This window comes from Heptranchias perlo, chromosome 26 (assembly GCF_035084215.1).
Source record: "Heptranchias perlo isolate sHepPer1 chromosome 26, sHepPer1.hap1, whole genome shotgun sequence".
Classification (NCBI taxonomy): Eukaryota; Metazoa; Chordata; class Chondrichthyes; order Hexanchiformes; family Hexanchidae; genus Heptranchias; species Heptranchias perlo.
In genome coordinates this window covers 23,161,420-23,183,611 of record NC_090350.1, presented here as the reverse complement: position 1 = coordinate 23,183,611, position 22,192 = coordinate 23,161,420, and the positions used below count along the sequence as shown (strand labels likewise).

At 43.5% G+C, this 22,192-nt stretch overlaps 1 protein-coding gene and 1 long non-coding RNA gene across 2 annotated transcripts in view; one reads left to right on the top strand and one right to left on the bottom strand.

The window, feature by feature from the left end:
* Nucleotides 1–15,301, top strand: part of LOC137342570 (protein argonaute-1) — an 83,921-nt gene extending 68,620 nt beyond the window's left edge. The window contains exons 15-19 of the mRNA XM_068006537.1: nucleotides 2,757–2,951; nucleotides 4,394–4,528; nucleotides 5,717–5,818; nucleotides 8,551–8,750; nucleotides 11,014–15,301. Coding sequence (XP_067862638.1) covers nucleotides 2,757–2,951; nucleotides 4,394–4,528; nucleotides 5,717–5,818; nucleotides 8,551–8,750; nucleotides 11,014–11,122 — 741 coding nt within the window. The 3' untranslated portion in view covers nucleotides 11,123–15,301. The remainder of the gene's footprint in view (nucleotides 1–2,756; nucleotides 2,952–4,393; nucleotides 4,529–5,716; nucleotides 5,819–8,550; nucleotides 8,751–11,013) is intronic.
* Nucleotides 1–22,192, bottom strand: part of LOC137342571 (uncharacterized) — a 33,908-nt gene that overhangs the window by 4,285 nt on the left and 7,431 nt on the right. The window contains exon 2 of the long non-coding RNA XR_010967291.1: nucleotides 14,140–14,269. This is a non-coding gene — a long non-coding RNA (uncharacterized lncRNA). The remainder of the gene's footprint in view (nucleotides 1–14,139; nucleotides 14,270–22,192) is intronic.

Here is a 22,192-nt window from a genome sequence, read left to right as displayed (position 1 = left end):
CCATAACATTGCCCGTCTCCGCCCGTGCCTCAGCTCGTCTGCTGCTGAAACCATCATCCATGCCTTTGTTACCTCTAGATTCGACTATTCCAATGCTGTCCTGGCTGGCTTCTCGCCTTGCATCCTCCGTAAACTTGAGCTCGTCCAAAACTGCTGCCCGTATCCTAACTCGCACCAAGAACTGTTCACCCATCAATCCGTGTTCGCTGACCTACATTGGCTCCTGGTCCAGCAACATCTCAATTTAAAAATTCTCATCCTTGTTTTCAAATCGCTCCATGGCCTCACCCCTCCCTTTCTCTAACCTCCTCCAGCCCTGCAAGCCTCCGAGATCTCTGCGCTCCTCTATTTCTGGACTCTTGTGTACCCCTGATTTTCATCGCTGCACCATTGGCGGCTGTGCCTTCAGCTGCCAAGACCCTAAGCTCTGGAATTCCCTCCCCAAACCTTTCCGCCTCTCTCCTCCTTTAAGGCGCTCCTTAAAACCTACCTCTTGACCATGCTTTTGGTCACCTGTCCTAATATCTCCTTATGTGTCTCGGTGTCAAATTTTGTTTGATAATGCTCCTGTGAAGCGCCTTGGGATGTTTTACTACATTAAAGGCACTGTAAAATTGCAAGTTGTTTTGCTTCCAAAGCAACCATCTCTCCAGGAATATCCATGTCCAGGCTTTTTTGGATTGCCAAGTCGTGCCACGCACAGCAGGCTACGATTATGCAGGACATACAATACAGAGCAAATTGCAGAGCCTATCCTAAACTATCAATCTGGTAGAGGCATGTACTTCATCGTAGCACACCTCTGCTGCTGTTCTTGCAACTCTCGAGGGTTCATGATTCATGGCAACAAGGCCTACAAGCCATCTGCAGACATGATTTTCTTCTTTCAGGAGTTCAAGGAGGGGAGAATTCCTAAGGATGAATGTATCTTGGCAACTTGCGTTGACATAGAGGATTCTTTGCTTGTTGTCACACACAATCTCGACATTGAATGAGTGGTAGCCCTGTTTGTTCAGGAAGTTGAGGGGATGGGTGGTAGGAGCTCACAAAGCAATGTAGTTGCCATCTATTGCACTTTGGGAAGCCCAACAATACCATAAAACGGAATGGCCCTTTCTCACTGCTGCCTTGCTGTGATGTCAAACTGAATGAACTCCCCAGCTCTTCAGAAAAGTGTGTAAATTGCCTGAGAAATACTTGCTCGCACGCCACCCTGGCTGATACTGCCCAAATGTCCCATGGCTGCCTGAAATGGCATGGTGGCATAAAAGTTGAGTATAATTATAACCTTCACAGACAAAACTGTGCGGCAGATCGTAGCCGCAAGTCTTTGTGTTGTAGCTGGCACAGCTCCCCATTGCATCTTTGGTGAAGCAGGTTCTTCTAACCCAGAGCTCCTCACTAAGGGATAGGACCTGTGCAGCCTGTAAATTATTTGGGGAGGTGTGATGAGGTTAATTTCTTGGAGGATGTATTCTCCTCATATGCTGTCTCACGCTCTCCTGCTCCTCCTCCATGATAATGGCAAACAAAGGACTGCCCATTGAGAATCTCCTACTTGGTCCTCAGTACGTCTCACTGTGGGTGGCAGCAAAAATATCCCAATAGTTTCAATTCCACAGAAGGTCAAATGCAAGTACAGTACTTTCTAGGAAAAAACAAAAAAAAACAACTTCCAAAGCTGTTTCCAGCTTCAGGAATCCATTGTCAACTTGCTGTACTCTTCAGGCTCAATTGTTCCTCACTTCCGCCAGTCTCGGCTATTAGTAGAAACAGATTGGCTTCATATATCCCGTTCTAAGTTACCTCTGGTGACACATCTCAAACATGACCCAGGATTTCAGTGAGCCAACGCCACTGGCCTTAATTTATACAAATCTAAATTAGCTCCATGGGGACTTGCATGCCGGTTGCAGGAATGCCCAAACCTAGTGCACCGAGGGTTAAAATGAAAAGTTAGTTCTCTCAAGATTGCCTGAACACCAACCTCTAGAACAATCTCTGGTATATGACTGTAATATTTTGATTGCCCACGTCATCCTTATGAGTAGGACTGATTTTTATGTTGCGAGCCGTTCTTAAAAAGCTTCCTAGTAAAATGTATCAATACTAGCCAGTTAATCTTGGATCTGCACAAATATCAATCAGAGGAAACTGGATTTTATAGTACAGCTTCATGAATCCTTAAAAGGCCTGTGTTCTCTTGATGAGGGGAGGGTGCAGGTAAAAGGATTGGGAAGCTGTACAACCATTGGTGGGGGGGAGGCGCGATATCTCAGCCAGGCTGGACCTTCGCCAACGACCACATAAATTTCCAACTGAAGTCTGCACATTGAGAATGAGCAAGAACAGAGGTGGATTTTTCCATTTTTTTTAAACCAGCGTTGCTGAGGTCATTAGAAATGCCCCGCCATGGCCTCAAATGAGTTTAGTTAACTCAACACAGACAAGTGATTGAATCTGGAAGCTTCTTAGTCTGTATGACTTAGTACTGGGGGTGGGGGGGGGGGAAGGGAGGGAAAGAGTGTACTGGCTGAGCCATCAGGAGGAGCTACTTCCATTTTCTACACATTATTCTGCAACCACTCTGAGCACAACTGCTAAGTCAGTGTTACAGACTAGGGAATTCTCTGGCAGTTTATTATCCAGTAGAATCTGGATTAAGACTACCCACGCGCATTCAGAACTTTCACTTGTTTTGACATTGCCTGTGCAATATCATTAGTTCTCCTGAGAGTTCTATTTTTTCATGCCAGGTGGTTGGCAGCATGGATGCCCATCCAAGCCGTTACTGTGCCACTGTCCGTGTGCAGCGACCTCGTCAGGAGATAATTGAAGACCTTTCCTATATGGTTCGAGAACTTCTGATCCAGTTTTACAAATCTACCCGCTTCAAGCCAACAAGGATTATCTTCTATAGGGACGGCGTTCCTGAGGGACAATTGCCACAGGTAGCTCAAAGTTCCATTCGCTCACTCTGAAATAGATACTTGAAATGACTGAAATGGTATAAGTCAAGTGTAGTAGAGTTCAGATCTGTACAGGTTACAGATGGATTTTAATACAGGCAGCAGTGAACAATATCATGCACAACAGTTACACAAGATTTTCATTTTAGTAATAAATGTTCTCCCTTGGTATCCTGCTTAGCACATCCTCCTTTCAATGGGAAGAAGGATAGTCTGGACAATGGACAGCTGTTATCAATGCCATTTTGTGATCAGTTGCCAGGAGCTGTGGTTCAAACAAGGCAAGGGAGTACACAATAAATGGGAGGATAGTGAGAGGTGTAGAAGAACAAAGGGACTTTGGAGTGCATGTCCACAGATCCCAGAAGGTAGCAGGACAGGTAGATAAGGTGGTTAAAAAGGCATACGGGATACTTTCCTTTATTAGCCAAGACATAGAATATAAGAGCAGGGAGGTTATGCTAGAACTGTATAAAACATTGGTTAGGCCACAGCTTGAGTACTGCATACAGTTCTGGTCACCACATTACAGGAAAGATGTGATTGCATTAGAGAGGGTACAGAGGAGATTTACAAGGATGTTGCCAGGGCTGGAAAATTTTAGCTTTGAGGAAAGATTGGATAGGCTGGGGTTGTTTTCTTTGGAACAAAGGAGGCTGAGGGGAGATTTAATTGAGGTATATCAAATTATGACTGGACTAGATAGAGTGGATAGGGAGGACATATTTCCCTTAGCAGAGGGGTCAGTGACCAGAAGGCATAGATTTAAAGTAATTGGTTGAAGGATTAGAGGGGAACTGAGGAGAATTTTTCTCACCCAGAGGGTGGTAGGGGTCTGGAACGCACTGCCTGAAAGGGTGGTAGTGGCAGAAACCCTCAATTCATTAAAAAATTTACTTGGATGTGCAGTTGAAGTGCCGTAACCTACAGGGCTACGGACCAAGTGCTGGAAAGTGGGATTAAGCTGAATAGCTCTTTTTCGGCCGGGTTGGACACGATAGGCCAAATGGCCGCCTTCTGCGCCGTAACTTTCTATGATTCTAAATGGGGTAACTGGGACAATGCAGGCTGTACTTAATATAACTTGGATTTTGAAATATAGCTGGTCCCTGCACCTTTCTCATACCCTCTGCAGAGAATGTTTTAATAGGACTTTCATATTCTTCCTAAAATAGCTCTGTCCATCCCATTGGTAAAATTACTCATCTAAAGGGATATGTTTGTCCTTGTATCTGACACATCAGATTGTTTAGTATTTCTTTGGCCTGCAAACCAAAGATTTCCTGATGACAGCATTTCACAAACAGCTACATTACTAGTCCTGCCAAACTTTTCTGTTGCAGCAACCTTCTCCTCCGCTCCTCACCAAAACCATTTTAAATGCTTATTTAAATTAACAAACCACCTGAAACCTTCTTTTCCAGATTTTACACTATGAACTCTTGGCTATCCGTGATGCATGTATCAAACTGGAAAAAGATTATCAGCCTGGAATTACCTATATAGTTGTCCAGAAGCGGCATCACACACGACTCTTCTGTGCAGATAAAAGCGAGAGGGTAAGGGTATTCACACAGTGAAGTAACTTCAGTGAAGCTATTGATGGAAGTCAGGGTTATTGTTCCATTCGTGGGTTTTTTTTTCTTTTCCTCTATTCTCCCCTCTTGAAGGTGCTAGTTCTTACTCAGTACATCCCATGGGTGCTGCAGCCCTCTAAAGTAGCTATGCTTCATGTGTAAGCTCAGACAATGAATGCTAGCAGGATATTTGACTATGGAGGTATCGAGGGCAAGAATGATCCCATCCATGTATACACACTGTGTAGCAGAGGTTTCTGGATGGCTATCAGAATCAGTAATCCAGCTGAATTTTCCCCATCACTGTCCTGAGTGACATTGAGATTCTTTGTTCCTACTGCTACCCTGGCTAAGATCAGCTAAATTCAGGATAGAGCACTGATAGAACATGGGGCCATCTTAGTCTGTATGGCTTAGTCGAGGAGTGTTTTTTATTGAGAAAACTGCAAATCTGTAACAAACTACATTAAAAAGAAGTAATTTGACCAACGTTAACGGGGAATACCTGATGGTGGAAGTTCATTATAGGAGAATTTTCTGGGGCAGATGTTGTCACCCATTACTTCAGTCAGTACTAATTGATTTTGCTTAAAGTGAAATTACCATCATAGCCTCCACTAAATTGGCTTCCACTGTGTGATCAGATTAGGGTACAATTTAGGGTTATTAAAGGAATTCTGCAAAGTATATCATAATTTGATAGTCAGTACTGATTTAGTATTAAAAACATGAGACATCCTATGTACGCTTGAACAGAGATAACTTTACTGATGTGTTCTCATCTAACTACTGACTGATGAGAGGTTTACGGACATAAATACTACATCAGACTTGCGCTAGGGCTGAGGTGAGAAGTAAAGGGTCTGCACCCAAGCTAATATTAAGGGTATAAGATTTCAAACCTGTACTGACATTAATATCTATGATAAACCTACTGGATCTGTATCTCTGCTGGTATCCAGACTCCACTGTTGCGACTAGCACACCTTACAACTGCAAGAGAGTACCAGAATCACCTGAACTTGTAGTCTGGTTTAAAAGTGCACAAACCTGAAAATGCGCTTAGCATTAATACACAATGTGAACTAATATGAAATGAATCTTTAAATATGGCAAAATGATTCCCATTCAAAAAATATTACATGCTGATTTTTTTGTTTCTTTTCGCAGATTGGTAAAAGTGGGAACATACCAGCAGGAACAACGGTTGATACCAATATCACCCACCCATTTGAGTTTGATTTCTACTTGTGCAGCCATGCTGGGATTCAGGTTCGTTGAGTACCTTTGTACTTGTGACCATTACAGAATAGGAGAGCTGAGGGGAATTTATACACACTAGCTGATCTCCTGTGGCATTGTTGAAAAATAGTCTAGGGTCTGGAGTATGTTTAGCTGCTAACCTGGTTTTATCCATTAAGGCAATTGCCCAGGTACATCCTCTGGGGAACTGGTCTAAATAGGTTCTAAGGATGTCTACAGGTTAATTGATGTTGATGGGGAGGATTGCAGATCGCCAGATGCAATTTCCAGATCCAGGTCAATTTGCAAACTTCCATTACCAACAGAAACTAACATAAATAACCTCAGCATGAAATGACTCCTTTTTTCTTAAATCCATCTAAAAACGAAAGGCAAACAACAAATAGAAATTGAGCAAGCTAGGAGAGGAGTTTCCAGGACACAGGTGGTACTGCCAGAACTACTTTTTGAATCAAAAGACATGTACATCTATCCACCCCTGGGCTACCAGCACTCATATTTTTCTCTGACAGTCTCCATTCCTCTCCTAGCTCGCTTGATTTCTATTTGTTGCTTCCTTCTTTCCTTAATTGTTCTTCCCCATTCAATCCTATCATGGTACCACTTATCGCTGCAAAAATAGGATACACGCAGGCGTGGGTGTGAATTACTAAGGATGGAGCTTGTGACATGGCTGATATAAATTGGAAGCACCACATGCAGTCTGTTTATTGAGAAATTTACGAAGGGCGAAGACCGACATTGCAGAACCACACCAAGGCTGAAAAGAGAAGGTAAGGTACACAGGAAATAATGATTAGATGTGGACCAGTAGTGGCTTTAAAAACTTGACAATTGTTGGAGGAAGTGAAGACTGAGGTGGGGGCGGGGGGGTGGAGAGGAGAAATTCTACAGTTTTGAGGTTCTGGGATGGGGAGTTGAGGTCAGGTTGTGTAACAAGACTTGATGTCAACACATTGAGGATGTAGGGAGCAGCAAGATCATGTAGGATGGTGCATTTGCAGTTTAGGAGTATTGACCACAGTAGCATTGCTAACATAGAGACGAGGGAGGGAGAAATAGATTCGAGAAAGATTACAATGGGGAGAGAGGTCAGAGGGAATTACCAATCAGGAGAAATGCTTGTTTTATATCCATCAGTGTGAGAGATATTAGAAGAGCTGCATTAGACATGGGAGAGCATTCAGGCCTTCAGCAGGCTTGAGCTTTATAGAGTTAAATTATTGAGAGAAAGTTTGCACCACTCTGTAATTTATTTTCGGCAACTCTCCTTCCTTATGTGTATCCTGAGTTAAACTTCAGTACGTTAAGCCACTTATCTCTCTCTCTTTCTCCCCCCCAACCCCGACAATAAGCAATATAATTAAAGATTGACTAATTTCACTCTTACACCTCTGCTCTTTCTCACTCTCCCTTTATGCCAAGTAAAGGACTTATTCTGTGAAGGATCCCTAGGTTGAATGCTACATGAAAAGACTGCTGCTGCTGTTTTGATAAATTGAGACTTTCCCCAGTTGGAAACAAGACGCAATTTGGTTAAGTACTTCGTAACAAAGAAAATTGGTAGAGGGAGAGAAGAATGCCAATTGCACAGCAGGGTTGGCTTCAGGATATTGCTAAAGAAATGGAGATATGGAATGTTGTGAAAAAGTAATTACATTTTGAAGATGTCATCTCTCTCCCTGCCTGATTTTGGTGTTTCAGTAAAAGATCTTGGAGATTGCAGTGTAAATTTAATATTTCAGTTCACTTATAGAACATCAAAATCAGTTTATTAACTGATATAGTCTTGGAAATCTAATTATTTCTTTCTTCAGTGATGTGTGTCTTGAGTTACAGCATTTAGCTTCATAAACAAATGTTAAGACACCTTTCCTATTATTACAGTCATTCTTACTATAGTTTTCTCCCCAGTTATAACATGCACGCTGCTGACCTGGCTAAGATCACTTCATTCAGTATACGCCAGAGATTCACTCATTCAACTAAGATTCAACCTGGGACCTTCCTGGTCTCTCGGGATCAGTTTGACACTGGACACTGTATTTACTCAGTGACATTAAGGAAGCCATCATTCAGTTTTTAAATTAAAATGGTATGGTGCTATACTGCATACACAATGGGACAAAGGTGTTTGAGACCTGTTTCCAAAATGGTAATCTGCCAATTTTGGGAAGAGAAAAGGTTAATTACTTTCCTTTGTTCCCTCCACTCCTGAAGTTGGTGAGTCATGTTAACAGATCATCCTCCCAAGGCCACATGACTCCAATATTTTATCGAAGCAGTCATTCTTCATATGTTAACCCAGATAGTGGGAAGTATTGGTGAGATAGATTTACACTAGTTATTCGGACCATTGCCCTTACCCATCATGTTCTTTGTCCACCAGGAGGTATCTTGCTTTGAATGCCACTAATCTAGCATAATATGTTGGTGTCAGAATGAAAGTTGTTTTCAATTTTATAATTTACTTTGTAGAAGGAAAGACAAGAGCGGACATGTAAAAACATTTTCAAATTGTGGCAAGAGGTTTGAGTTTGTGTTTTCTTGGGATGTGGCGGTCTGAAAAGATTTTGGCCAGGGCAGGTATGGAACAGAACAGCTGACTTCTGGAGTTAAGCTAACGTCCTTAAAGACATTAACATTAAGTACATACAGCAGTGAAGAGGTAGATTTCAGTATGCTTTTTCAGTGCTATTCTTTTATTTGAAATTTCATGGTTTCATCCCTTACCACTGCAGGGCACCAGCAGACCTTCACATTATTATGTCTTGTGGGACGACAATCGATTCACCGCAGATGAGCTTCAGATTCTGACCTATCAGCTGTGTCACACTTATGTGCGCTGCACACGCTCTGTCTCCATTCCGGCACCAGCCTATTATGCCAGATTGGTGGCATTCAGGGCAAGATACCACCTGGTCGACAAAGAACATGACAGGTAAGGGAAATGGTCTGACTAACTGCTGTAAATCTACACCACCAATTTGCATATATTTACTACTTAATATAAAAGCATGTAATAATGCCTCTTGCTACAGCTTTGCCTCTTTTGTAAAGAGCCAGGTTGGGACTGGTTGGTAATGGTGCTGTGATATATTTATGATTAACTTTGGCCTCTGCTTGGGTCATACTCTCGCAAGAAAGTGGGCCATGGGTGACTTTCTGTGGTTATTTTATAAGCAAATTTTTTGTTTAATGTTATCTTTTTGTGGTGAAGTGCAGAGCCTGCATGTGGCCGAAATAAACAACTTAGTATATGTGGAGCCATGAGCACATGTCCTACAATTCCATGATCTATAGCATTGATCAACTGTACCATAGGGCAACTGGAGTTTAAGTTTTACTTTTCTCTCCCCTTTGGATAAGAACAGGTGTTGGTAGTCATCTTTGCTGATATCACAGTAATCGAAGCAGATTATATGAAATTCCAACAAAAATGAACAAGTGAGAGGATTTGTGGGCGTTGCAGCTGTCTTGTCAGGTTTGAATTGTTGATCTGCAACAATTTCCACAGAAATTGTTTGTGTCAATCTCTGTCTGTCTTGGGAGTTTGTACTCTCCTCCTGTCAGTAAACTATGACTCAGCTTTCTCCACACACAAACACAGCTGCTCTCTTCCAACATCCAGATGGTCATCTGCAGCTTCCTATAAAAATTTAAATTGAATGTGGAAATATCTTTCCAAGCAATTAAACTTTTCTCTAAGAACATATTTTCATTTCCTACTGATATATTACTTCAGTCCATCAGCTTTTGGAGATATTTCTTCTCTTGCATCATTCTACTTTTCATAGACTTTTAGTATACAGATTCATTATAAAGCCCTGAGGTGCTCAAGCTTCTGAAAGTCAAAAAACAAAGAAAGTACTACATCGAGTACAACATCAATGTAAACATGACTAATTTAACATTGGAAAATAATCTCTTGCCTATTCAGATGAGCCACATATTGCTGAGACACAGTCACAGAGGACATTGGTCAAGACTTTGGTTAGGGCTAATTTGGTGCTAGGGAGGAGCAATAACTTAATTGGATGAAGTCACATGGGGTTTGCAAGAAAGATGAGCACATACCTGAGATGCCAACATCACATTCAAGGACTTTGGAAGAACAGGAAGGTTGGAGATGAGGCAGTAGTTTGCAAGGACAGATGGATCAAAGGTGAGTTTTTTGAGGAAGTGGGTGGCGATGGTTTTGAACGGTATGAGGACAGTGCCTGAGGAGATGGAAACATTTACAATATCAACGAGCATGGGGCCAAAAGGGAAGTTGGGTAGTCAATAGTTTAGTGGAAATGGGGTTGAGTGTAGGAGGTGGGTCTCATAAACAAGATGAACTTGGAGATGGCCTGGGTTGGATGGGAGAAAAACCAGAGAGAGAGTTGGGGGTTCAGGGCGAGAGTATGGGGTCCATTGGGGAATGTTTGGCATGGTGGGGAAGGGGAGGAAGCAGCAGAGGGAAATAGTATCTGGGATTGTGTTGAAGAAATCCCATGAGCTTCTCACACTTCTTGTTAGAGGTGAGGGTGGAGGGGACATGGGGAGAGTGATTTAAGGAGGCAGATGGTGGTGGAGAAAAGGAACCTGGAGTTATCTTTGCCCTCTGGAGCAGTGGATGATTTTGACAGATTACAACGATGCTCGGTTGTGGTCCAGCCAGATCTGGCGATGGATCAGTAAGCTAGTTGTGTGCCAAGTCCTCTCTTGAGTCTGCACCCTTTGGACTGGAGGGAACCAAAATGGGGCCTGTTTCAAGGCAAACAATAGGGATGGGAGACAGTGATGGTTTTGCTGGGGATGAGGGCAAAGGTGATGAGGGAGTAGTTGAGCAATCAACAGCTGCAGTGTTATTGTGACAAATAGAGCCCAAAGCCTAGGCAGTTGGGAGTTTGAGTGCACTTGTAAGCATCTTGGGGGAAGATTTTCCAAGGGTACTTGATAAGATAGGTTCAGTTGAAGGTGGTCCTTTGGCCCATTTGATCTTATTCTTTCAAAATACCATCTTCCTGTTACAGCATATAGTTAGCTGTTTCTTAAATGAGTCAAGTGCTCTGACCTCAAATAGCTATCTTTTTAACTTGTTCCAACTGTTGATTACCCTCTGTGTAAAGAAATACTTGCAGAGATCCTAATTTGTTACGAATTGTCAGAGTGGGCAAATGGAAGGAGATTTTTGTTTATTTTGCTTATTTTGTTCACAGTGGAGAAGGGAGCCATATCTCCGGACAGAGTAATGGACGGGATCCCCAGGCACTTGCTAAAGCCGTGCAGGTTCACCAGGACACCTTACGTACAATGTACTTCGCTTAACTGCGTGATAGTTCAGTCACCTCAACCTGCCAGCCTTCTGGACCAAAAGCAGCCATACAAGAACATTCAAGCATCTTCCACTGAATAGAAATGTCTTGGAGGTTGGAAGGGGTCAACATGTATTTTACAAGGAGTAGCTTTCAATGAACTACTAATGGGCGGGGAAAGACTGACCAAACAGATTATAGAAAAGAGGTCAAACTCTTCTACATGAAGAAAACAGGTTTCACATTCAAGTTTTATTTTTTACACGTATTTATGCAATATATTGATAACTTTTTAATGTAAAATGCAAACGTTCACCACTGCCAAACTCCTGTTAGATTTTAGAAACACATGGGTAAAACAAAATAGTCAATAAGCAACTACTTCAATGGACGTCATTCAGGGGTTGAAAAATCCCATAGGTCCAAAAGCTGAACTTCTCAATTTAGTGCCTGGACTTGTGATTATTTGAATCTGTAAGTCTGTCAGACTTGCCAAAAAAATGTTTTTCATGCATATGCCGAAGTTGGCACCAAAACATATCGATAGTTTGCGACCTGTTTATGTTCTTTGTGATGTCTCATTCTTTCTTGTGCTTTTGAGTTCCATTTTGACAAGTGCAGAAAGTTGTGTATTTACACAATCTAAAGGAATCTTAATGTTATCATGTCACTTTCCAAAGTCTGGACTTTGAAAGTTATTATGAATTTATGGAAAAAATAGTAATTCCTGGACTTGAGGGAGAAAAAAAATTGAATCTCTTGTAAATTATTTTTTTAAAACTGTAAAACGTTGTGATGGCTGCACTTCATTTTTAATGATATTGTTGAGCCACTCCTGCTCAGCCCTCTCCATACAGAAGGGGGTGAAAATGGCAGCAAGGAAACGAGTAGATTGTAGATTATCAGTTTTAGCAGACAGCTGAATGAATAAAACAGAGCTGGGGTCTTTTAAGAGTTGCTGTTCTTTGAATGATCTTTAGCTGTCCAGCAAAAGAAATGCACACTAGCTGTACTCCCACTATAATTCCCTTCTGAAGCTGCTAATTATTTTGGAAATAGATGTGGATGAACAAAAAGCTTAGTTTGAATCTTTTTAAAGGGCAGTTCCTGTCGATATTTTTAAAAATCTGATTTACTTGTAAACTGAACTAGTACTATGCTTGTTATAGGTTTTTAAAAAAAATGTTTTAGTCCTTATTTGGATTTGTAGCCTCCTTACTTCCTCTTTTTTTGAAAAGAAAAAAAGTGGTTTTGCGCTCAAGATGAGCAATTTCAGTGCTAGTAAATTGAAGATATCAGATATTTTTTGCAACCACCCAGTGTCAGTATAAAACACTCCGGGCAAGTATCGCATGAATGAGATGCACTGTAAAAGCTTCCTGTACTTTCCCGTGATGGTATGAATGAACCTCAGCCTCAGAAGAATTCCCCTCCTCTACAGGCATTACATTTCCATTTCTTACATCAACCACCCAGTGAAACTGCCAAATAGAATTGTGGGCAGCTTTGTGCTATAACTCATATCCACTTGGCACTAAATTGAGACTGGCCCAAAGTTTCTTGTGGCTGGACTAATGTGAACCTAGGTGCCAGAAATACAAGGATAATGTTCTAACTTGCTGCACAACCCAGTCCTATATATAGATTTTAATATAAATGGGATGTTTGTATACCTAGGCAAGTAGAGTGTTTCTCCCAAGATACTTCCTTTAAGATTCAGTCTGCATATTGGGACACAATTTTATATTCACCATTTGCACTGAAACAAAACAATCCAAAACAAAGCACAATCTAGCCTAATAACCTGTAAATAACACTAAATTTCATGTTAATAATACGGAGCACTACAAATGGACAGAGTAAATACTTGTGTCATCAAAATATGAAGCAAGTGTGATCAGCAGGAGGAAACCACTAGAAAGACATTAAGGAGCATTCCACAGCCCAGGGTTTTTACTTGGCTTCCGAACTTTTTGACTTCGCCCCACATACTCTCCAATTTTCACCCCTCCTCTTAAGGCGCTGACTTGTTGGGATATGGTCCATAGGTGTTGGCTACCCTTTTTAATCTCACACAAGGTGCCTTTGTTTACATCTGAATGAAGAAAGTGAGTGTTGACAAACTATTCAACTATTGGCATGAGAGCCATCCCCGCTCCCATCCTCACTCAGCGTGTACAAACTTGCTGTACAGCAGAAGTTACTAAATAGCAATTAAAAATGAGACCCTGGCTGATTTATCCTATCCTACCAAGGTCAATTCTAACCCCCGCCCCCTCTGCTGCCCTGGCTGAAATCCAGTAACTCAGCACAATCTAAGAATTGAACCTAGGATTATCCAGTCTGTAAGGCTCAGTTATTGGCAACAGCCGTCAAGGGAGCGTTTTGCACTTTTTTTTAAAAGCTCGTTCAAAACAATTGCACCAAAACCAACTATTTTGTCTTAGAAATAGGTGCAAGCTTAAAATTGGCATAATAAGAATGCAACCACCGGAGGAAGACCAGCAGCCACCTCAACACATGTACTCACACTCAGTCTCTGTCTTTGATACCTGGACATAACAGCACGATATATTAGTGACATTCTGCATGCTATCTGATGTGTGTCTGTTTTCTCCACCTTTTTGGCAGCTACCAGACCGAACAAAATCTTCCACGAATAAACTCCAGCACAGTCCATTCTGGTAGTGCAGGAAGTAGCTGGCAGCCAATACACACACAGATGGGAAACCCTTAAGAGTTGATTCCTCACCAGTGTGAGCCAACAGAAGAAGGGCTAACAAGATTGATGTGGGATGGACTTAGATTTTAATCTGAGAGGAAAAGCATACAAAATAAAGGAGATCAACCTCCTGATACTGTGGAAGCCCGTTTTGTGCCACTCAATTATGTCTAATGTGCTTAAAAATAAATCTGTAAACTTTGTTTACAAGCACGAAATGTGACGTACTATAAAAGGTAGCCCGATGCAGTGTGTTGCTAGTGGAATGCGTTGCCTGCTGGAGTCGCAGGACGTTTTTGTGTGCCTACCTGATTTTAGCTTGGCCATGTAGGAAGGGGAAAATTGGAATCAGACCGGGCTACTGTTTGTTTCCAAGTTATCTATTGGAGATTGGCACTTGCAGAAGCCTGGGAGCTGCTCACCGATTGACCCTCTAGGCTAAGAAATGACATGCAAAAAGAAAAGCAACAAATTAACTTTAAAAGTGTACAATGTTCATTTTCCCTGTTGCCATAAATTGTGGATTTCTGACAAGAAGAGACTTAAGAACAAGAGTTTACTATGGGCCAATAGCTGGACACCTCTTCCTTAATCTAGGCTGATTGACTATTCAGCCAGTTCAGATAATGAGGCTGTTCCCCCTTTGTGTGTGTCATTTGCAATGACATTGGGCTTCCCCAATGACTCAATAAATTTTCCCATGAATAGCTGAATCCCAGATTCAATCTCTGGTCTGTGTTGAGTTGGCCAGTCCTTACTGGGTACTGTAATTAAGTCAGTGCCATTTGAGTTAGGGAGGGGAAAATTGGACAGGATTCCTGCTGATGGTCATTAACCACCAATCCTCGCTGGAAATGCGGGGTTGTGGGTAACAATATCAAACTTGGCTGTGTTGCCCTTTACAGTCAAATAGCCGACCAACACTCACTGGTGAAGCTCATGCATGAATCGTAGCCATTTGGTGAGGTACTGAAGGGTGAACTTGGGCTTGTGGAACTGGAACTGAAGTCAGTGCCTTCAAGGGGAGGGGTACAAAATTGTCGAGAGAGATAATCTGGGCACTTGTTTTGAGCAGGAGTTACATGACATTCAAAAAGGAAGCTTGGAAACATCTACAAATTGGGAGTATCAGTTGGAGAGGGTACAAGGTGATTGTGGATGTAGTACATCAAGTCCTCACCCTTCAGTAAGCTGATAATTTATCAATCCTACCATCTGACTTTACTTCCTGTGAAAGTAGAGGCTGAGCCCCAGGCCATGTCTGTGGCTATTCCTGTTTTAGAAAAAATGTAGCCAGCTGAGGCAATTGTCTTGGTGCTGAGAGTTATGCTCAAGTATTTACTAAGGCAGAGTGGTTTATTTTCTTACACTGAACCAATATACTGAAGTTAACTCTATTTATAATTTTCTATGTTCTTTTTCCTTGCTGCACAAGTGTTTTTTTAAGAAATAAAAAGTGATTTGAAATGACTTCTCAAAGTAATTTTATTCAGAGCAGCCCAGGGTAAGGGCCTCCTTTTGTTAATTTTCACTGAAAAGGATAGAACTAGAAGTTAAAATGAGATGCGTCATCTCACCCAAATGGAAAAGGGCCACTTGAAAACCATCTGCAAAGCCAATTATATAAGAACTTAGAGAAACAATTTATAGGTTTTGAAATCTTCCCGGTTTCAGAAACTGTATTGAAGGGGTATTTTCTCCATAGTTTGGCTTCCCACACAGAATCTCACTTGATTTAAAATATACTGTGATGAATGTGCTGAAGATGACTCGTGTCTCTGAACATTAAATAATTCAGGATGGTATTGGCATAAATTTCCTGATCAATCATCACCATTCAAAGAAATGCCCACCACAATCCTATAGCAGATTCAAACCTTATGCAGAACACAACACATAGCAACGGTGTGAATGGTCTTATCAGAGCTATACTGTAAAATTCCTCAGTGAAATTTATTCAGTGAAAACACTTCTCTAAAACTCCAAAAATGCACCTAATCGTCTAGTTTTTCCAATTGTAACATTGATGGTAACCCATTCATTTTAATGGATTACTGTCAGCATTATGATCAGAAACCCTAGACCAATTGAATGGCAGTCTCTGCTTATATTTCTCTTCTCCAGGAGTCTGACAGTTTTCCAGAGTCATAGGTTAAGGCTTCAGAGGGTAACCTCTTTCACATGTGCTTGAAAGAGCACAAAGCAGCCACAGCTTGACATAAGTGAAGCTGATGACCACGTCTATTTATTAGCCCATTGGGAGAACTCGAGTCTGCTTTTTGCAACTATTCAATTACGTATTACATCTGAGGACTATCAAATAAATAAGCATTCTACAGTATATAAGATCAAATGACAGGGAGGAATTGTATCTAAGAACTATAAGGATTTAACAAGGCTGGTTATTAGGTTGCTGAACTTAAATACTAAAATTGTATCTTAAACTTATCCATATGGTAATTATGACTACCTTGAATAGGCTAGTTATACTTCCATTTCTGTGTTGAGATAAGGATTCTGCAATGCATCGACACAAAAATGCAAAAACATGGGTTTGAAATCGTTCAAATTTTTGGCAAGTGGTGTGAGAACATTTCAAGGTGGTAGTCTAACACCCCTGGGGTGCAGTATAACCAATATTGATGCTAAGCCATCTTTTTAAACTTTTTTTTGATTCCATGTGGACTGCCTTTATATTTTGCTGATGATATAAACAAACCATTCGTCTGTTCCGAACAATAAAAGTTTAACTGTCATTATGTGGCTGCTGCAGAGAGCTCTGTTCATATATTTTAAGATGTGCATAGAGTCCTGCTTTACCTGAGTACAGAGCGGTGCATAGCTGACAGTATAACTTGGTATTACTGGCTCGCATCATTCTGAACCAGCAAAAGACAAGGCTGAAGCGTTTGCAACCATCTTCAGCCAGAAGTGCCGAGTGGATGATCCATCTCAGCCTCCTCCCGATATCCCCACCATCAAGGAAGCCAGTCTTCGGCCAATTCGATTCACTCCACGTGACATCAAGAAACGGCTGAGTGCACTGGATACAGCAAAGGCTATGGGCCCCGACAACATCCCAGCTGTCGTGCTGAAGACTTGTGCTCCAGAACTAGCTGCGCCTCTAGCCAAGCTGTTCCAGTACAGCTACAACACTGGCATCGACCCGACAATGTGGAAAATTGCCCAGGTATGTCCTGTCCACAAAAAGCAGGACAAATCCAATCCGGCCAATTACCGCCCCATCAGTCTACTCTCAATCATCAGCAAAGTGATGGAAGGTGTCGTCGACAGTGCTATCAAGCGGCACTTACCAATAACCTGCTCACCGATGCTCAGTTTGGGTTCCGCCAGGACCACTCGGCTCCAGACCTCATTACAGCCTTGGCCCAAACATGGACAAAAGAGCTGAATTCCAGAGGTGAGGTGAGAGTGACTGCCCTTGACATCAAGGCAGCATTTGACAGTGTGGCACCAAGGAGCCCTAGTAAAATTGAAGTCAATGGGAATCAGGGGGAAAACTCTCCAGTGGCTGGAGTCATACCAAGCACAAAGGAAGATGGTAGTGGTTGTTGGAGGCCAATCATCTCAGCCCCAGGGCATTGCTGCAGGAGTTCCTCAGGGCAGTGTCCTAGGCCCAACCATCTTCAGCTGCTTCATCAATGACCTTCCCTCCATCATAAGGTCAGAAATGGGGATGTTCGCTGATGACTGCACAGTGTTCAGTTCCATTCGCAACCCCTCAGATAATGAAGCAGTCCGAGCCTGCATGCAGCAAGACCTGGACAACATCCAGGCTTGGGCTCATAAGTGGCAAGTAATATTCGCGCCAGATAAGTGCCAGGCAATGACCATCTCCAACAAGAAAGAGTCTAACCACCTCCCCTTGACATTCAACGGCATTACCATCGCCGAATCCCCCACCATCAACATCCTGGGGGTCACCATTGACCAGAAACTTAACTGGACCAGCCATATAAATACTGTGGCTACGAGAGCAGGTCAGAGGCTGGGTATTCTGTGACGAGTGACTCACCTCCTGACTCCCCAAAGCCTTTCCACCATCTACAAGGCACAAGTCAGGAGTGTGATGGAATACCCTCCACTTGCTTGGATGAGTGCAGCTCCAACAACACTCAAGAAGCTCTACACCATCCAAGATAAAGCAGCCCGCTTGATTGGCACCCCATCCACCACCCTAAACATTCACTCCCTTCACCACCGGTGCACTGTGGCTGCAGTGTGCACCATCCACAGGATGCACTGCAGCAACTCGCCAAGGCTTCTTCGACAGCACCTCGCAAACCCGCGACCTCTACCACCTAGAAGGACAAGAGCAGCAGGCGCATGGGAACAACACCACCTGCATGTTCCCCTCCAAGTCACACACCATCCCGACTTGGAAATATATCGCCGTTCCTTCATTGTCGCTGGGTCAAAATCCTGGAACTCCCTTCCTAACAGCACTGTGGGAGAACCGTCACCACACGGACTGCAGCGGTTCAAGAAGGCGGCTCACCACCACCTTCTCGAGGGCAATTAGGGATGGGCAATAAATGCCGGCCTTGCCAGCGACGCCCACATCCCGTGAACGAATTAAAAAAAACTCGTGTCAAACTGGTAACTGCATTATAAAAGCAGTATAATGCTGCCTGCTTACTCCAAGGACAGGTTGCATTTTAATCTATTTACACCACCTGTTTTTAAATTTGTTGCAATCACCGTAGTTAACGGGTTGTAGTTTAATTTGGATATGTTTTTTTAATTTATAATTCCTCAATCTTGGGACGTGGGCGTCATTGGCATGATGGGTTTCCCATACACCTGCTGACTTTGTGCTTCTTGGTGGTGGAGGTCGTGGGCTTGGGAGGTGCTGCCGAAGCAGCTTTGGAAAGTTGTGGCAATACACACTGCAACCACAGTACACTGGTGGTGGAAGGGGTGATTTTTAGGCTAGTGGATGAGGTGCTGATCAAGCAGACTGCTTTGTCCTGGATGGTGTCGAGCTTCTTGAGTATTGTTGCAGCTTCACCCATCCAAGCAAGTGGAGAGTATTCCATTATATGCCTGACTTGTGTCGGAGAGGCTTTGGGAGTCAGAAGGTGAGCCACTCACTGTGAAATACCCAGCCTCTGACCTGCACTAGTAACCACAGCATTGACGTTTCTGGTCAATGGTGACCCCCCCCCCTGCAGAATATTGATAATGGGGGTCTTGGCAGTGCTAATGCCGTTGAATGTCAAGGGGAGGTGGTTCGGCTCTCTTGTTGGAGATGGTCATTGCCTGGCACTTACATGGCGCAAATGTTACTTGCCACTTAATCAGCCCAAGCTTGAATGTTATCTAGCTCTTGCTACACGTGGGTGTGGACTGCTTCACTATCTGAGGAATTGCGAATGGAGCAGAACACTGCAATCATCAATGAACAGCCCCACTTCTGACCTTATGATGGAGGGACTGAGATAACTGGCCTTCAACAACCACACCATCTTCCTCTGTGCCAGATATGACTCCAGCCACTGTCGAGTTTTCCCCCTGATTCCCATTGGCTTCAGTTTAACTAGGGTTCCTTGGTGCCACACTCGGTCAAATGCTTCCTTGATGTCAAAGGCAGCCACTCTCACCTCACCTCTGGAATTCAGTTCTTGTTTCCATGTTTGGACCAATGCTATATTGCATGCTGGAGCCAGGTGGTCCAGGCAGAACCCAAACTGAGCACTGGGGAGCAAGTTATTGGTGAGTGAGTGCTACTTAATAGCACTGTTGACAACTCCTTCCATGCCATACATACCAATCTAGAAAACCAATCAAAGCTGCCCAACAGCTTCAAAAAAGTTGACATAGCTGCACAAAAGCTGACAGATCAAACAGCTCTGAATATAGAACAATGACATGTAAAGACATGGATTTATAGTGGGATATGGGCTGATCATAACTTAAGCTGCAGGTATACCCGACATTTCATCACCTTATTGAAGTACACAAAAGGTACAATTAGCAGCATTCGTGATTTCGAAATTACTGAGGAAGATCTGAAGATATGAGAATTCTTTTCTCATTGTTAATCTCCCGTGGCATTGCACATGGGAGTTGAGACCAAGTGTCGTCTTTAAGAGAAATGGGGTTCGAGGGTGGGGGATAATTGGCCCAGAGCGCATAGTAATTCAGTCCCCATATTAAAGTCATACATTCTGTCCTTCTACTTCTATTTATATTTTTATGGTTAACCAGCAAAACTTCGGTCAATTTGGGAAGTAGAGTTGGTTGCAGCTTAGGAGTTCCTCTGCAGTATGGGCTGATGAGCTGGGAGATGCAAACTAAGGTGCTACATCGTCTCCAGTGGCAGGAGAGTGTAATTACAACATGACAAGTTTACATTGGTAAATATGTACATAGGAATTTATAATGGAAAAGTTGACAGCGCATGCAGATTTTTCATATGGATGGGGACTTTTCAATTTTTGACATCTGGGGGGTTGATTTTCTTGGCCTTTGCCTCCAAAGAATGCCTTCTCTGGGCGCAACGGTCAGAAAAAGGGGATGAGATCCATTACACCTGGTCTCCGTCTTATTTACATTGCGCAGAATTCCCAGGGCTTCCCCCAAAGACCAGAGCCTGCAACAGGAGCAGGCCCAGTGCTGTCATGATAATAAAGCACAAAGTGGCATTCCTGACCATCCCACCTTTTTTTCTTTATTCGTTCATGGCATGTGGGCGTCGCTGGCAAGGCCGGCATTTATTGCCCATCCCTAATTGCCCTTGAGAAGGTGGTGGTGAGCCACCTTCTTGCACCACTGCCGTCCGTGTGGTGAAGGTTCTCCCACAGTGCTGTTAGGAAGGGAGTTCCAGGATTTTGACCCAGCGACGATGAAGGAATGGCGATATATTTCCAAGTCGGGATGGTGTGATGGTCCTCCGGTTATAACCAAAGGGTGCACATTTCCACTGGCACCCCAAGAAGCTGACAGTGGGCCTTACGCCTGGTTCAGATCATCCTTGAAAAATGTTTTAAAAGACTTACATTTACAACCTTTCTCAAGTTCAGGGCATCCCAAAGCCCTTTACAGCCAATTCAGTACTTTTTGAAGCATAGTCACTGTTGGTACAGTCGGAAAGATGGTGAGGAGCAACAGCCTTAACACCAATCCCGACAGGACTCCAGTAGTAGCCGATTCCCATGCAGAACCACTGCCATTAATAACAACCAGTTGCTGCCTGTTTATTTTGGAGTGATATTGACAGCAGTTACATATGAACCTCCAAGCTCAGCTTTCTCCCAGCAAGAGCATGAGGTATGCCTGTAAGTGGCCTGAAAATGGGGGGGGGGGGGGGGGGGGGGATAAAATATGTTCAAAAATTATGTATAAAACAATTGCCCACTCTTTCCACCTTGTATAACCTAATTAATTACATTAGTTTCTCAAGCTAGTTCTTGTAGTTGTTTGGATAAATATGTTGGCAGTTTTCAGGCTACCCTGAGCTCACTTCCTGCCAAATCCAACAATCACCTTCACAAAAGTAGCAGTGATCTTGTAAGAATTGAACAGTAAGTAGCTGCTCTGAGTGCTTAGCACCAACTCCTACCACACTGAATAAAGAACTCCATACAGTGAGCACAACATATGATTCAAGACTTAAAGCATTGCGTCGTACCTTGTAAAACTAGATCATCGGTCCATGGTGTATCAAGACATTGGGCTCGATTTTCGCGTCGGGTTTCCAGCGGGGGGCCCCCGAAAATCCCGATATCCGGTCACGTGACCGGATCGCGCCGAAATCCCGGCCACTTCCGGGTACCGCGCTGACGTGCGGGGCTGCGCGCGCAAGCCCCGCTGGTGGGAATCCCGCAGGCAATTAAAGCCAGCGGGGTTCCACTTGAGTGTATTTACCTTGCTTGTTGAGGTCATTAAATGAGCTGAAGCAGCTGTCAAAAGAGGAAGTGTGGGATTTTCGGTTCAAGGCAGTGAGTTTCACACACTGGGGGAAACAGTCCTCCCTCAACCGGTCGTGTTCCAGCCAGCAGCCTGTGGCAGCTGCCAAGGTGCACTCCACAGCGGGTGGGAGAGCCCTCACCCACGCAGGAGGCCACCGCGTCACGTAGGGCAACCCCTGCCCTCCACCACCCCCCGCCAAGCCAGAGGACAGACCGCAGCCCTAGAGCGAGAAACCACCCACCTACCCTGCACAACCCCTCAGACCAACACCTGCCAGATGGGTGGTGCGTTGACATCCTCGGAGGACGAACAGCATGACCAGCCCCAGCAGCCTCGCAGTCCACGCCGTCCGCCTCGGAGACGTGGAGCCCCCCCAACACGGTGCTGTGGCACACCCACCTGCACAGCAGGAGGGAGGGCAACCGC